This window comes from Zootermopsis nevadensis, unplaced genomic scaffold, assembly GCF_977971745.1.
Source record: "Zootermopsis nevadensis isolate Lab colony 2312 unplaced genomic scaffold, Znev_1.0 Znev_ptg000002l, whole genome shotgun sequence".
In the NCBI taxonomy this organism is placed as follows: Eukaryota; Metazoa; Arthropoda; class Insecta; order Blattodea; family Termopsidae; genus Zootermopsis; species Zootermopsis nevadensis.
Genome location: NW_028259134.1, coordinates 20,361,196 through 20,378,724, shown reverse-complemented (window position 1 = coordinate 20,378,724; position 17,529 = coordinate 20,361,196). Strand labels below are relative to the sequence as shown.

Genomic DNA, 17,529 nt, shown 5'->3' with positions numbered 1-17,529 from the left:
TGCTTTGATATGCTCTTGTCCTGTAGTTGGTCAAAAATTATTATGGCTTACACTCTTCTACAGTCAGGGCTTCTGTTTTAGGTGCTAAGCTAAATTTATACTTGCACATAGTTTTCAGGTTTGCATGTATGTTTCCCTTTGATTTGTGTATGGTTTGCTTTGTTAATTGTCCAGTGGTAGGTGGTAACAACTACTTTAGGGGAATGACTGATTGTAGGTTACATACTGTATCTTGTGCCAAATATATAATTTCACTTTATGTGAAATTTGTATTTCCCAAATGTTTAGTTCAGTTTTGTATAGAAATCAGATGGGGAGATCACATCAGGCCATTTGTTTGTAGGTAACATGTTTTTAATTTCAAGTTATGGTTTCAGTTAACTTCATGTTTCTTCCATTAGTATCTTACTAGATTTAATCATGAGCAATATGTTGAAGATTTCTTTGTGAAAGTTCCTTCATCCTCTTGTTATTGTCTTACAACCAGCTTAATATTTTTTGTAGGTTCAAGTTAAGCAGTGAAGAGGGTGAGAAGTGCAGCAGTAACTATATGTGCCATCTGTTTTAATAATTGATAACTGTGTTTTCCTCAGAGTGTATTTGTTATATGATTCTTAGATTGAACAGCATTAACCAGTTCATCAAGAAGAAGTGTTGCATTATCTTTTAGGTAAGGACTGAATTTTTAAATGTTTTTCGAATGAGCTTTAGCTTCAAAGGATAAAATGATCTTCATACATAATATGTACTGTCGTATAATCTCCTTATAAAAATTTGTGATTAGTCGTTGTCGTCAATAAATTACGTCATCAACACTGTCAACTATAAACAAAATCGGCATTGTTGTGGAACACAACAATGCCGAGTAAACAAATAACGCTTCACAACAAAAAAATCAAAAACTATCAAGCCAGTCGCATTATCACTGCTCCAGAAGCAGCACATCGCCTCCGAACAGCGACATAAAACTATTTAGGAAATGAAGGAAAGTGAAAGAAGACGTTGCCAACACCAAAAAGGTAATCTGATACTAATAATAATATTCAACCAAAAAGAAACTAAACTAACCCCCTGAAGGGGGTTACTTTAGTGCCTTACTCAAGATTTTAAAACACAGTTGAACAACCCTCCCCAAAACGTGGGTTGTTCAAGTGTTTAACCCCCATTCGGGGGACTTAGTTTAGAGTCTTACTCAAGATTTTAAAACGTCTGACTGACCTAGAAAAGTTGTCCTCTGTACTACGACTTAAAAACTACAACATCAGACATATTTAAGAAATAAAGAAAAGCGATAGAAGAATTACATCGATAAACGTAGAAAAACGTATTCAATAAGAACAGAAGGGAAAAAAAGCAGACGAAGATTTGCAAGGGTGGGATTGGACGTAGAAAGTTGACTGACCAAGAACAGTGGGTCTCTGAAAAGCGACGTAAAGAACTAATCCATCAGACCTATTTAATAAATAAAGAAAAACGAAGGGAGAGTTACATTGATAAACATAGAAAAACGTATACAACAAGAACAGAAGAGAAAAAAAGAAAAAGAAAAAACAGACGAAGATTAGCAATGGTGTTGCTGGACGTAGAAAGTTGGCTGACCAAGAACAGATGGCCACTGAACAGCGACGTAAAGAACTAAAACATCAGAACTATTCAACAAAAAACAGAATAGAAAAAAAGAAGTCTTGCAAGGGTGGGTTTGGACGTAGAAAGTTGACTAACCAAGAACTGTTGGCCTCTGATCAGCGACGTAAAGAAGTAAAATATCAGATTACAAGAAGCGCTCCGAAAGGATTAGCCATCGTTGTCAAAAAATGACGTCATCAACAATATCACCTTATATTTGTTTATACACGGGGGTTAGTTTAGTGTCTTACTCAAGATTTTAAAACGCAACCAAACCCCTTCGGTGTTTTGGTCAAGTGTTTAAACCCCCCATTCGGGGGGGTTAGTTTAGTTTCTTACTCAGGGGTTAAAACACTTGGATGAGACACTAAACTAACTCCCATTTGGGACTAACCAAGGTTGGTTGCGTTTTACAAACTTGACCACCCCCCCTAGGAGCTCCGAAAGGAGCGCCCTCCCCTCCCCCATCATGCCACATGTCCCAGCCACCTCATCCTCCTTGAAAATCTACGTCGCATTTTTACGTGCACCAAGCGATAATTGTGTATTTGTCTATCTAAAAAAGGGACGAAAAAATAATCTCATTAAAAACGTTGTCTACAGAGAAATATTGAACGAACAGAGTATGAGTTGCAGGAGAACAAAAGACATTAAACAAAAAGAAGGAAAGCGAAAAATTGAAATTAATCTTGACGAAATTAAAAGTGAAGCAGTTGAACATGCAGTTAAACGTGTAAAAGTTGAAGGGAATATAAGAACAATAAGTGTTACAGAGGATGAACAGCCTATACGGAGAGTGAAGCAGAATGAAACGACGATTACACGTGAAATTGTACCAACTATCGAACATTTCAAACTAAACCCCCCATTCGGGGGGGTTAGTTTAGTTTCTTACTCAGGGGTTAAAACACTTGGATGAGACACTAAACTAACTCCCCTTTGGGACTAACCAAGGTTGGTTGCGTTTTACAAACTTGACAACCCCCCCTAGGAGCTCCGAAAGGAGCGCCCTGCTCTAGTTTGTATTATAATTTGCAATTTGTGACCTGTGTTCTGTATAACATTGCGTTAATGCTGGTTTAGGGATTCATGAACCATTTTACCATGTTTCCAGACATAACTTTGCTAGGTTATTGACCTCTTACTCTTTCCTGTTGAATACGATCTTTGTTTGAAATGTGGAAAGACTGGTGATAAGGCCTTGCCTGTCCGGGATAAATATTTGAAGATGGAGTATTATAAAACATTACATTGTAGTTGCAAAAGCAGCCATTAGTTTTCCCAGGTTTTTCTTAAAATTAACTGTACTCGAATCACTTGTATATTATGACAATCTTCCATTTACAAGTGAAATGGATACTAAAAGTTCATAAGGATATGACTTTACACACCTTTATTGTCGCATGAAATCGGAGGTCACCACAGGCCTTGATGTTTTATTTTCTGGAATGTGAAAAAAAATGCTCATACCAGTTTACTGTCATGGTTATCAGAATTGTGTGCAAACATCCATGAGCCCTAGATAGCATATGTCAATATGATGTATCTATTGGTAATTTTAAGTGTTGTAGGGAGAGAGCAGCTCAGACTTTTTCATGTGTGTTATAGTTTGGAGCTTCCACATGGATTCACTCAGGTTTATAATTTGTTTTTCTGTACATCTATAGATGTACATACATAAACATATTCATCCTGTGCCTTCTTGCAATCATTGCACCTTAAAAAATATTCTAAGGTCTATTTATTATAAACCACTGTCGTGGTTATGCCTTTACATATTTCTGTAGTCGCATAAGATATGTTCTGAATGTAATATAAGCAGGTGGGTGATTAAACATTTTCACATCAGCACTAGTAATTTAATCTTGTTAAGGAATATGCTGAAAGTTTAAGTTATAACTTGTTTTATCTGGGGTGAAATCTATGGAAAAATTGTTTATAGGCAGAAGGTTAACTGGCTGAAAACAAGAATTATGCTACGCACACATGTAACCTAAATTTTTTTTCAATGATTCGAGGCTTATTTAAGAGTTGAGAATTTCCAGTTTCTAGTTCTTACATGCACATTTAAAATACTAAAAAAAAAAATGTAGCTTAGTGGTTCATTCTAAGTGAGCATGCTCACTAAGAATGAAGTACTCTGCATGTCACATAAATGTGGTCTCTAGTACAGCACAGTGAAGCATATGGAACATGTAGAATGCACTGTAGTTCAGTAAGGAAATAAATAAATGTGAGGTACTTTGAGTACAAATTTGAATGTAACTTTTTCAGATCTGTGATCCCAATTGTATTGCTGTTTGTAGCACATTGTGTTGTTATGCAACAGGATCCTTGCAACCTCAAGCAGACCTGCAGTGCCTGTATCCAAGAACCTGGTTGTTTTTGGTGTAGTGGTCCTTTGTTGGTATGTTAATGGAGTGAACTTACAGTACATATATTTCTCAAGGAAAATTTTATTTGTTGTTATACCCTTTGTATAATTTCTATCAGCAACATAACAACAAAACTGTTTTGTTGTTAAACACAGATTGAGGGACTTGGGGCAGTGAAAATGTCAGTTGTGTTCTTCTGGTTTGTAACTCTGTGTGATCTTGTGGTTAGCTACCAGTGTTCTGGAATAACATACCACCACATTCAGGAGTGAAGCCTACATGTGTGGCATAAAGTGTGTATGAAACATTGGTAACTAACTAGAAGACAACATGGTGTGACAACCTAGAATACTACAATAAATACCAATTAATAAACTACTGAACAGGATACCAAATTCATTCACTTATGTGCAGAATGGAACAGAACAACGATGTAGCCAAGAGAAAGTGAACTGTAATGAGAATTATATAGTGGATCCTGTCACTAACTACACAGAACTTAAGAAGGAAAACACTGTGTCTGATGTCAATCAAATAACTCCACAGGAGGTGCATCTCAGCTTGAGAATCAGTGAGTGAATAATACCTTTAATTAACATTTTAAAATTGTAATTTCCTAATTTAAAGTATGAACTTGTTGAATAAGTGATTAATTATTTTCTGCTAATTGAAGACTGTGTTATGGTATTATTTTGTTTTAGTTTGCCCATTTAAAATTTTGTTGGATACTATTTTCCTCGCTGCTTTCTGATTTAAATAAAGCTGTGTTGTAAACCAATTTGTAAGAGTCATAGTTATGTTTCATTGAGTGATAAGTTATCTGATGCTCTTCATGAAAACAAAAGGTAATTAATGTATGTTTAATCCAAAGTGCAAATATATGTCTTCTACAGGGCATTCTATAATCACAGATGTAAGAGAGGAAGTAGCAGTTGGATAATGAAAAATTATATAATGATACTGTTCTCCAAAAAATGATTGCATTAGGGTGAACATATTAATGATGATTCAATGGATACAATATATAGCAAGCATGTGGAGAGCAGATGCAGTTATAATAACCACAATGGAGTAGATAACTTGAGAGATAGGAAAGGGTTGATTATATTAAAATGGATCATGAAGAAATAGGGTGTGAAGAGGATTCCACTGGCTTAAGGCAGGATTCTGTAGTGGACTTGCGAAAATGGTAATGAATTTGGGGTTGTGTGAAAGTTGAATTTTTTAATCTGTTTAGCATCTTTTAGCTTTGCGAGAAAGACTGCTCTTTGGAGTTGCTAAGTTTTAAATGTCACAATCTTATTTTTGAGTAAATATTGCATAAATGGTCCATTGTATTTTACTCTTCCAATAAATGTTCTCTTCTTGTACTTTACAGTGGGGACCTTCCTATTTAACCTTTAACTGCCTTATTGTGCATTAAAGGCTCTTCTCAATCATCATTCTCTCCAATATTGTTCCTAATTTGACTGCTACAGGTATAATTAAACCATCATTTTATGTTGTTAAAAGTTTCCCTCTGTGTTTGTAATTTCTGTCTGGATTTTGTTAGAATTTGTTCTTTCGCCATGTTCTTTTATAGTGCTATTTTAAAATTTGATACTTGTGAGGAAGTTAGGAGGAGACTAAATTCCGGAAATGCTTGCTACTTCTCAGTCCAAAATATTTTGTCTTCCCGTCTGATTTCTAAGAACCTGAAAATTAAAGTATACAAAACAATAATCTTGCCTGTTGTTTTGTATGGGTGCGAAACATGGTCTCTCACTCAGAGGGAGGAACACAGATTGCAGGTGTTTGAGAATCGGGTGTTGAGGAGGATATTTGGGCCTAAGAGGGAAGACGATGGGGCGTGGAGAAAACTGCACAATGACGAGCTTAAAAATCTGTACTGCTCCCCCAGTATTGTGAGGGTGATTAAGTCGAGAAGAGTGAGATGGGCGGGACATGTAGCGCGCATGGATGGGACAAGAGGTGTGCACCGGGTACTGGTTGGGAAACCTGAAGGGAAGAGACCGCTGGGGAGACCTAGACGTAGATGGGAGGATAATCTCAGGCGGGATCTATGGGAGATAGGAGTTGAAGGAAACTGGATTTTGTTGGCCCAGGACAGGGTCCGGTGGAGGGCTTTGGTTAATTCGGTGATGAACCTTCGGGTTCGGTAAGCCATCTAGTTAGTTAGTTAGTTAGTCATTGATGTAGTTCTTATTCCATTTCTTTTTTGGTAAGAAAATTGTAATGTAAGGTCTTCCTCTTGAAATGCATTTCAGCTAAAATCTCAACAGTCCTCCATATGTTTCTGTGTCATGATGATATAGTCATGTAAATTTGAATTCTCATATCTTGAAGCTATGTTGGGTTGTAATACATAGGATTTTTATGTCTTGCTGTTTTTTATTAATAGACTTTTCTCCTTTATCATCTGAGTTGAAAATTCTCTTCAGAGTCTTATTTGTCTTGTTTTACAGATAAACCATTCAACATTACATTGAAATATTCACAGGCAGAATATCCAGTGGATTTGTATTACCTCATGGATCTGTCTTATTCAATGAAGGATGACAAAGACATGTTGCAGATTCTTGGAAGAAACCTGGAAGAGCTCATGACAAAATTTACTTCAGATTTCCAATTAGGGTTTGGGAGTTTTGTTGATAAGATTGTCAGACCATATACCAACACTTTGCCTTCCAAGTAAGAACCATTTCTCATTGCTGAAAAATAGACAATAAAATTATGATGAATCTATTCATTCTTTTCACAAAATATATAAAACTATCATTTAATCGGAAGGTCATGTCTGTCCATGTGTCTATATTTCATCTATGAAAATAAAGAATTAATTTAGTTAAAATTTGTTTGTGTGTTTCTACATTTAAAGTTTTCAAGTGGAATTAATTTTGATTTGTATAGGTCAATGTAGCAGGAGCCGGGATAGCTCAGTCAGTATAGTGACTAGCTACGTACTGGACGACGGGGGCAAAGGATTTTTCCTCTAGCCCCTGTGTCCAGACCGGCTCTGGAGCCCACCCAGCCTCCTGTTCAATGGGTACCGGGGTCCTTTCCCCGGGGTAAAGCGTGGCCGGGGCGTGATGCTGACCACTTATCTAGTGCTGAGGTCAAGAAAGAGTAGGAGCTATACCTCCAAACAACCTATATGGCATGTAGTAGGATGGTTTATAGGACAATGTAGCCCCTAATTTGCATGCTGTTCAAATAAGGCTTTATTGATATTATCAGTGACTCATTGTAAAAAATTATTTATACATAACACAATAAAGTTCTGAGCACAACATCTGTTTTGAATTTTTTTTGGATGTGATAAATATTTAATGGGAAGAAAAAATACATTTGTCAGTGTAACATAATGGTGCTGATGATCGGAGTTCATTTGATTTTCTTTCTGTTATTGAAGAATGTACTTAGTTGTACATCAAAATATTATTTGATTTTTATTATTTTCAGTACTTATGTATATACAATATTCATTCAGAGTTCAGATGTTATGTTGTATAAATAATTATAGACTAGCAACTAAAATGGTGTATTAAAAGTTTTTGTAGGGTTTGAGGTTTTCACGGCTCAACAACCCAGATGACAGCCATCTTCAAAAGAGTTTTTGAAGTAAAATGAGTCTTTGTGTTCTGAAAAGATATATCTTGGTACATTGAGTTTTATTTGTCCTTCTTTTATTTGTATGTAGGATGAAGGAACCTTGCGTGGGCTGCAGAGCTCCATATGGCTTTCACAATCACATGAAGCTCAGTGACAATGTGACACACTTTTTTGTAAGTGCAGTTTATTTCCTTTTTTTATGTTCAGTGATTGCTGTTTTTGTAACAAGTTTTGGTTATGTTGTGTGTGTGTGCCCATATATTTGTTTATATGTTTAAATATGTGCAATGATTTATTTTAGCTTGAGGTTGGTGATGCAAGTGTGTCTGGAAATATAGATGATCCAGAGGGAGGATTTGATGCCTTGATGCAGACTGTAGTCTGCTCAGAAAAAATTGGTTGGAGAAGAAATACTCGTAGGTTGTTGGTTTTCTCTAGTGACAATGGCTTTCATATAGCAGGTGATGGAAAGGTGAGTTCTCAGAACTGTGAAGATAGCGTTTTGCCATAGCAAGATTTTGTCCAGTGTGAAAGCTACTTAGGCACATACTTCTCATATATTTATTATTGAGCTCTCATTTTAAAATGATGTCACCTTCATAATATATTTATGATTTTCAGATGGGGGGGGTGGGGGGTGTTCCACTAAAAGTATGTTGAGTCGTTAATGACGACATGGAAAGTTAGACTTCCAGACATATATCCAGTAAGACAAATAATTTGCATTTGACCTATTTTTCTGTTAATTGGGTTGACAAGATAGGAATAGTGTGTGTCAGAGGATGTGTGTTAATGTTATAAAGTGCCCTTTATTGATGCTTTAAACTTTGTTGACCATGTGTTACATTAGCATACTACTAAACCATTCACCTTTGAGTTAAAATCTGGCTGGAATTTTGGGACTTTAGTTATCCTGTTTCTGAATTCTGAAGTAAAACCACCATAAAGTACCACACTTCAAATGTAGGGAGGTGGAGGCTAAAGTTTGCAATGCCAGCAATATTATTTGTGACTTATGTTTAGTATATTTCTTTCTTTCTTCCCCATAAACCACCAAATTTGTTGTGGTTACATCCCTTTACTTGAAGATTTGTGTTGAAAGGGAGTTGTAGTATTTTTCTTGTACTCTATACAACATTTTCTCTGATTCTTACTTTTTATTTTGACATAATTTCTTTTACATTGTTTGTATATTTTCATAATTTTTGATGGACCTAGTAGCAATGTTTGTTCTGCATGAATTAACATATTCGTTAAACTTTAATATGTTTTCGTCAGCTAGGAGGCATCATTGAGCCAAATGATGGGAAGTGCCATTTAAATGAAGATGGAATGTACACACATTCTGCACTTCAGGACTATCCTTCAGTCTCACATCTCAGTCATAAAGTCAGAGAGAATGCCATCAACATAATCTTCGCAGTGACAGAACCCCAGCTAGAAGCATACAGACTCCTTACAAAGAACATAGATGGGGCAAAAGTTGGACACTTAACAGCCGACTCTTCCAACATTTTAGAACTGGTAGAAGAGCAGTACAAGGTAAGACTCATCTTAGCATTTGCATATAATAACAACTAAGATTTCTTTTACTACTTCTGGACACTGTAACCCATTTCAGGCCTTGACTTCATCTAATTTCAGAGGTTTTCTAAACACTATTCAGATGGATAGTTAGATACCATAGCTTGGGGATCAGTTCATCATGAAGCCTTCACCCAAACAAAGAAAATCATGTACAAACATCCATATGCCAGGTGAAATTAAAATGCAATTCTAGTGTTTCCACCAGGATGTGAAGGACAGAAAATTAGCCAATTAAAAGTATGTGAACATCATAATAAGCTGTCTTTATTAACAGTTTCTCAGGGATGGGTTGCATATTTTAATATTTGTATACCACTCTGAAAATGTTATTTAGAAAATTAGTAAGGTGTTGGCCCAATGAAGAAGACTTGTCTTTCTGGATGTTGTGTTGTTTTCTTGTCTCAGAAATTGACCAACGTTTGAGGGGTGCTTACTGCCTCCATCATTAGGACAGTCATCATTCCTTGTTAGATACTAGGTCTGCTTATTGCATTTAAACAAAATCTGGGGGTGATTTCATACACTATGGGGATTCTTCTGTTTCAATTGCAGTTACACATTAAATTAAACATACCACACCATATAAAAGTAGTTCTGTATAGTGTCTTAAAATTGTCAATAAAATAAGCAATTTATTTTTCAAGACAATTCATACACCTTGTACCTGCAATACAGCTACAGAAATCTTTTTGTAAGGTTTTTAATACAAATATTTTGCAGAAAATTTCGTCATCAGTTGATATGAGGCATGATGCCCCAGAACATATCCAGGTTATGTATTACACCTCATGCCAGAGTTCGTCTGATGAAATAAGACAGTCGAACAAATGTGACAAGCTTCAAATTGGAGAGGAAGTGGAATTTCGTGTGGAAATCAAAGTTCTCCATTGTCCAAACAATCGAAATGACTGGAAGCAAACTTTCAAGATTTTCCCTGTTGGAAGTCAAGAAGCAACACTTGTTCATCTTGAAATGAACTGTGATTGCCCTTGTGAGCACAAAGAAGATCATGTAAGTATCATCTATATCTTACTGTAGTGTGCCACAAAACTTAGGTTGACTACACTTGTTTTTAGTACCATTATTTTACTTCATAGTATGGTTATATATGCATTTAATATTATGTGCAACAGTGGAACTTTAGATGATGAAATCCTCTCAGGCTATCACCTACATTGATTTTGATTATCCAAGATGATTTTTGCCATGTAAGCTTAGAGTCAACCATTTGTGAACACATTTCAGTAAAATGGCAGGTGTTCTGAGCTCTGGTTTCACATTGTACATTAAAAGTAATGTTATACAAATCTTCCTTTTGCTAGTACATTAAAATACATTTTTGGTATAATAATTAATGAATTCATGTGGTATTAACAAAGATGTATACTTTCTTGTACCTGTTGTTCTTCCAGCTATACAAAGAAAATGCTGAAGAATGTTCCAGCAATGGCACCTACATGTGCGGAGTCTGTGACTGTAATAACATGCATTTTGGGAAAAAGTGTCAGTGCAGCTCAATTCAGCCACTGTCTGCAGGAATTGGAATACCCAGCGATTGTTTGCCCAGCACAGATAATCTTCCTATTTGCTCTGAACATGGAACTTGCACCTGTGGAGTTTGTCAGTGTGAAGAGGTATTAACCCTGTTTGTTTATCCATTTTTGTCATTCTTTTAAAATTTGTTGGGAATTTTTATAGTCACCACTTAGTAAAAATTTATTAAAAAATGGATTAAAGTTGTAAATTTGTTATGCAGTTGAGGCAGATGTTTATCTTTCTGTGTATAAATTCAGATGCACATAATTATCCTATATAAGAAAATTACATTAGTCAAGACAAGAAAACTAAATTCTGCTAAGACATTGCGTTTTAGACTTTGGAAATCAAATGGAAAGTAAGAAGTTCTGAACTGCATGGTAACAAGCATTCCCAGATGTAGTTTGCTGTTTGTTTTCTTGTGAATGCAATTCAAATCTGGTAACTTGTCAGTATCATTTATAAATGTCTGAGCTTTGCCACATTTTCAAAGGATTTATCAACTACCCTTATATAATGATTTTGTCCTGCAGTATGGTGATGAGATATGAACATGTGCTTAGTTTTCTGTGCATCTTCCATACTGGCATTGAATATAGCTTCTATGATTTTATTTGTGATATGTATGCTTTCACCCAGTAAATTAACATTGTCAGCAATAATCCAGAAGGTCACTGCTATTCACTTTACTACAAAAGCCTCAAATGTTGTAAGTTTGTTGTTATAATTGCAGACATTCTATGGCAAGTATTGTGAATGTGATGACTCGTCATGCAGGCTGGCAGATGGTGAGCTGTGTGGTGGACGTGGTACCTGCAAATGTGGGAAATGTCAGTGTGAAGCAGGCTGGACTGGTGAGGCCTGTGAGTGTTCGCTTTCTACAGAGAACTGTAAAGCTGATGATGGGAGTGCACCCTGCTCCAACCATGGCCACTGCAAATGTGGTACTTGTAACTGCAGTGCAGAATATAGAGGAAAATATTGTGAAAATTCCATTCCTGCTGTAAGTTTTATATATTATATATTTAGTTATATGAAGACATGTTTGCAAACAATGCATTGCAATATGCAGCAGAAACAATTATACTGTGCCATTTCCATAATCCACTCATGTAACTGTAATGCAGTGTACTTGTACCAGTCTTTACATCAATGATGCTAAATTAACATTTATTGTACGTCAGCGGGGTATTTAAATCCCTGTACTATGGGGCTGCTCTCTGGACTTCAACTCCAGGTTTTATTAGTTTAGCAATGTGCTAGTGTGACTCTTGGCCAGCTGGACTGCATGTAAGGCATGACACAAGGCTGATAAAGGTTAATACTATCATTAAGCATTTGGGACAGCATTAATAGGTCTGATCTATGTTTGGTAGGTATCTTTGTATGAATACCTGCTGTCTGCCTATCGCAGCAGGTTATTCATGGTTTTCTTCCTCAATTCTTCCAAACAAATGCTAGGACAGGACATTAAAATAATCTGCTGCAGCTTCCTCCGAGTTCCCCTTCTGATTTTTCATTCACTATCTTCTTATGATATCTGATTTGATGTTGCTTAGTGCCAGTTGTTAATAAGCATTGTAAGTTAATGAAATAACTAATTCTGTCCCTTCATTATATGCATTGAGTGTTTTGTGTCTATGCAGGTAGCCCAGACAACAATGTGTGAACATTTATTTCCCTGTGTTCTCTGTCAAGTGCATGAGACAGATTCACTCAATCCAGAACAGTGTGCTAACTGCACAGAACTGATAATTGAAGAAGTAGATGACTTATTTGAAGAGGGTGAGTTTTCATATTTATGAATTTCTGACTACATCTGTTCAAAAACTGTTGTTATTAAGTTATGTTTTTATGGGTGGGACATGTAGCACATTTAGGTGAAATGATAAATTCATGCAAGATTTTATTTGGAAAACTGAAAGAGAGAACCACTTTGGAGACCTATGCTTAGATTTGAGGATACTAATAAAATGGATGTTGAAAAACATGGTGTGATGTACAGTAGAGTCCTGATTATCCAACATGCTGTGTCAGAATACTACATTTTATCAATAGTCAACTCTGCATGTAGTGAAATTAATCACACTCTCCCACCATGCAACCTGTACATTTAATGTACTCATTTGCTACCAACGTACCACTGTTTAGTAACTGGTGTGATCTTGTTGCAAAGAAAAGGAAGGAAGCTTAGAAGCAAATACCCATTACTAATTTCTTTAAAAAATAAATTCTTTCATTTACAAATTTACATTATGTTAAATACTATTTTTGTCTGTAATATTTATTTTATTTGGAGACATATTTGATTTTCCTCATAATTTAATACCATAAATTGAGTTCATATTTAACCCCATCTTTTTCATTAGTCTTCTGTATTGTCCAACATTATTGATTATCTGACTATCCTCCAGACCCATTTATGTCAGATGATTGGAAATCTACTGTATTATTAAAGCAAAATTAAGAATTTTAATCCAGATGAGTGTTATATGATGGTTATTTCTCAACAGTCAACATTGTTACACACTGCATTTCAAATGTCCACTATATATTATCTCTCCAGTGAGTAGGAGGAATTCTGAAAAATGACACTGTATTAGGCCCTTCATGTTGTTCAACTGTTATACCGTAAATTTTAGGTAGCATTTCTCCAACAAATGAAATGTCCCTTGTGGTTCAAAAAGGATGTTAATTTTTACAATTATGATATTTTCCCATTTCATGGGGTATTTTAAATTTGACCTGGAAATTTATATGGCATTTCATTAAATTGTTTTGCCTGCTTCTTATATAGCCAGTCTTCTCAAGGTACAAAAATAGAACTCTAGACTATAGTCTTTGTAGACTATGCAGAAATGAAAACAATACATGCCATAGGGGAAACAATGAAAGTTTGGAGTCAGATTTGAACCCCTTACATTTTTGTGGATGTAACAGTAAAGGTCACTGTAATACTTTCTATTCATGTCATGGGTTGAAAGCAGATTGATGATGTTTTCATCTGCACATTGTGTGTGTGTGCATGCGCGCGCATGATTTAGGATATGAAACATGAACCCTTTGTTTGTATTTTGTGACATTTATATAATAGTATGACTTGTATTTGTATAACATGTATTGTATTATTATGACTTATTCTACATCCTATTGTCATCTCACTAACTTATGGATCCATGGAATGTAATAAAGATGTATGTATGTTGTAAGGGAAGTCTGTTCCGTTTCTTGTGTGCCAGCCTTCATTGAACTACAAAGTCTTACATTGTGTAGTAATTCATGCAGGTGTGTTTTTTTGTTTCAGAGGGCACAAACTGTGTACAATTCTATGGAGAGTGCCGTTCTGAATACCAGTACCTATACAATGAGACATCGGGCATTATAATAAGGACATTACGTAGCTTGAAGTGCCCCTTGCAATTGAGTTTTACTCGTAAGCTATTTGTGATTTACATTCATTATATAACATCTGTCTGGTGAATTACATTATCATTACCAATACCTTTGTTTTTAATTTTGGCTATTTATTGTATTCAAGTCCAGATATTATCAAAATATGTCATGAATCAGGAAACCAGGCCTACTTGAGGTTTTCAACATTTACTTCAAAATATGAAGCACTGCTGATATATTCTTAACCACTAAACGCACTTAATTTTGTATTATAATTCTGGATGCAAAGGAGACAGTGTTATTTGCGGATGTGATCTATTTCAGTTGCTAAGACTCTTGGATACCTTCCTGTACCATATTTCAGTGCATGTTTGATACTGTTTTATATACTTCAGTAACCTTATTTCTATTCTCCGGGAATTCAAATTGCTAGTAGTATTAGTCTTAGGCGTCCTAAAATCAAGGAAATATGGTATATAAAAACACTCTTTCATGCTTTTATGCTTGCGTATTCTATTTAAGGTGTAGTGGACCCTGAGGAAAATGTTCAAATAATGTATCCTAAAGTATGGCTTATTTACTCACTTTTGTTGTTTTGTAATGGCATTTGTGGGAGGAAAATGGTAAAGATATGAAAGGGGTAAAGGAAATGAAGGAAGAGGGAGTCAAATGAAGGATAAGAAGTAAATCATTCACTGTTGAATATGAACAGGCTTTTTACATTAATAGGAAAATAATTATGTTTTTCTGTTTATTCCAGCTATAATCGTGGCCATTATTGCTTTCATTCTTGCCCTTGGAATTATTGCGCTTTGTATTTGGAAATATATTACTGTAAGAAAAGACCAACTTGAATTCATTAAGTTTAAGAATGAGCAAGCGAAAGCAGAGTGGGATGTGGTAAGTGCATTCATATCAATTTTTACACACACACATTCTGTATAAATATATTTACATTGTCAAATCAATACCACTACAAATATATTAATTATAGCACTAATTTTGGATGCAATATTTCATAGAACATACGTCTGTTGCGTAAATTGTTACAAATGTTTCTCATATTCATATATTCACCATATACTTTCTGGCCTGTAAACATTTTCCCTATTGTCAGATATGCGTATGAGAAACTTGGACAGTTGCCGCCACTGACAGTGTATGTTTTGCCCGTGTAAGGTGAGAAATAATTGTTTTATTAACTCTTGAAACCACACCATTCTTTTGTGTATACACTGTATATATAATATTAATTTTCTTTCAGCAATCAGACAGGCACAACCCAACAGAACTATGATAACTTCCCAATAAATCATCAGAAGATAGAATCTTAAGACACTTAGCAGGAAAATAATTCAAGTGATCCCTTCTGAGTAAAAACTTTGATTTAGAACTATGTGGAAAGCTATTTACAGATAGAAGTAAACTGCTTATCCTGCTCAATGGATGCTGGTTAGAGCAGGAAATGTAGCTTTAGTACTCTGCATGAGAATTGAAGAATAAGACAGCTTTATTCATAAGGTTCCATGAGTGGGTTCACAGTTTGATGTCAGATAAGTCCCTCTCTGATATCTAATGCGTGGAAGAGACAGAACTTACACAGTCCACCGTTCCGAATATTCTCACACAAACACACATCCAGATAAGTGTGTAAGAGTGCTCTGCCATTCAGTCTGCTCTCAGATGTGACTGTTTACTGTTCTTTCAGTATCACATATTAGCTGGACTAGTTATTTGTGTGCATTTTTTGTATTTGGTGTCATGGCATAGCTGAAGGGATAATATTTAAAATTATTCTTGGAGAGATGGGTTGTGAAGAAGTGAGCTGGAGGAACTGTATCAAAATGGGTTTTAGGTTCTGTAACAGTTCTTGGAGTTTGTTGCCTGGTAACTATATATCTTCTTGTAGATGCATGAAATAACAGAAAATGTTTAGTTAATATTTTTTACTTATTTAAAGGCTGCAAGTCCACTCTACATACCACCAGTGACAACATTCAAGAATCCAACTTATAATGCTGTATCATAAAATTTTCAGAAGCAAGAAGGAAGGTAAGTTTTACTTTTCTGCAGGTTATCACAATGTGAACTTTTGAGAGGAGTAGATTCCTATTGTACAGACTGGAAGGGGCTTGTTTCCTAATTAAAATCTTCACGCAGTATGCCTAAATAGTGATTAAATATGTTATAAGAATCCTGAAAGGTTATAAATAGAAAATACAAATATTGGTTGTTCTTAGAGTCTCAGTAAAAGGATAATCTGAAAAGTATAAACCTGAGACCAAAACAGAACCTCTCACATTCTGCCTATACAATTTATCTGCACCAAGATAAATATGTAGTGGACACCGGCCATATGCCTGTAATGTGTGTAAAAAATCATTCTATCAGAGTGGTGATCTGAGGATACATTATCGCATTCACTGAGGAGAACGTCCATATTCCTGCGATATGTGTAACAAATCATTCAGGCGGATGAGGAATCTGACGTTACATCAGCGTGTACATAGTGGATGGTGTCCGTACACCTGTGATGTTTGAAATACGTGATTCAGTCTGAAGGGTGTTCTGAAGCTACATAAGTAAATATAGTATAGAGTATTCATATGCCTTCAATGGGTGTAGTACATCTTTTGATGTATGAAGTTATGTAAAGCAGTTCTTTCTACCTGCAGGTTGCGACACATTAGTGGGTCTGAGAAGTAATTGGCTGGGCTATTCTGTGTCTACCTGTAACACTTGCTGCACCATCACTTGCAACTCTTTTGCAGTTATCCTAATTTTATTTATTGATTCTTCCAGTTCTGTGAGTATGGCTTACTCAGCTGAGTCTGAAGATAAGTGTAAACAACCCATAAAATCATCCCTGAAACAACATATTGCCCAATTTTAAATACCAGTGTTGTAATCAAAATGTATTACAAAATCAGTACCAGACTATAAATGAATAATGGGTGTTATTTCTAAATGTTTTACGCAAGTATTGCAATATGTGTACAACTGTGGCTCTCAAGTATGTGCCATATTGAATGTTGAAAATTATCGATTGCTGTAGCAAATATTACAATTGCCATCTTCAGGGTGTAATACATATATAGTGGTTGTTTTAGTAATGTAAATTTTAATAAAAAGAATAAAATGAAACTTTGTATAAAACTGTTGTGCTTTTTCTACTGTTGGTTTTTCTGTCATTTGTGGCTGATTTTTTGTAATATACTCATAAGCTCTTGTCTTAGGAGGGTCAGCTGTATATGCACTCATTTCATATACATTGTGTGAAGAAATAAAATATTCCATCCTATTGGTAAATATTTTCAGTACAGATGTTTGTTCATTTGTCCTGGGAAGGAACTCATCCATTGTGTTACCTTCAAGTAAAATACTGAGGACAGTGAAGAAT

General features: G+C 35.4%; 1 protein-coding gene across 4 annotated transcripts; it reads left to right on the top strand.

Annotated features, from left to right (window-relative positions):
* Positions 1-35: 35 nt before the first annotated feature.
* Positions 36-17,438, top strand: LOC110826993 (integrin beta-PS-like). Of its 4 annotated transcripts, none has more exons than XM_087353344.1 (15): positions 36-1,019; positions 3,901-4,033; positions 4,416-4,572; positions 6,467-6,692; positions 7,702-7,786; positions 7,915-8,085; positions 8,892-9,155; positions 9,921-10,211; positions 10,613-10,834; positions 11,470-11,739; positions 12,383-12,521; positions 14,041-14,169; positions 14,890-15,029; positions 16,090-16,181; positions 16,805-17,438. In XM_087353344.1, exons 2-14 carry the CDS (start codon positions 3,947-3,949, stop codon positions 16,156-16,158), a joined length of 2,250 nt encoding a protein of 749 aa, XP_087209470.1. In that variant the 5' UTR covers positions 36-1,019; positions 3,901-3,946; the 3' UTR covers positions 16,159-16,181; positions 16,805-17,438. The 4 variants fall into 4 exon arrangements, with proteins under 4 accessions (XP_087209470.1, XP_087209461.1, XP_087209455.1 ...); XM_087353335.1 differs by having other exon boundaries at positions 36-2,580; XM_087353329.1 differs by having other exon boundaries at positions 36-3,262; positions 16,932-17,438.
* Positions 17,439-17,529: the final 91 nt, after the last annotated feature.

Bases quoted from the DNA above. Each gene is read 5' to 3' on its own strand.
- LOC110826993 (XM_087353329.1), top strand. From the start codon at position 3,222: ATGTGTGTTATAGTTTGGAGCTTCCACATGGATTCACTCAG. The intron at 12,522-14,040 runs GTGAGTTTTCAT...TTTTTGTTTCAG, and splicing joins AGATGACTTATTTGAAGAGG to AGGGCACAAACTGTGTACAA. The intron at 15,030-16,089 runs GTAAGTGCATTC...ACTTATTTAAAG, and splicing joins CGAAAGCAGAGTGGGATGTG to GCTGCAAGTCCACTCTACAT.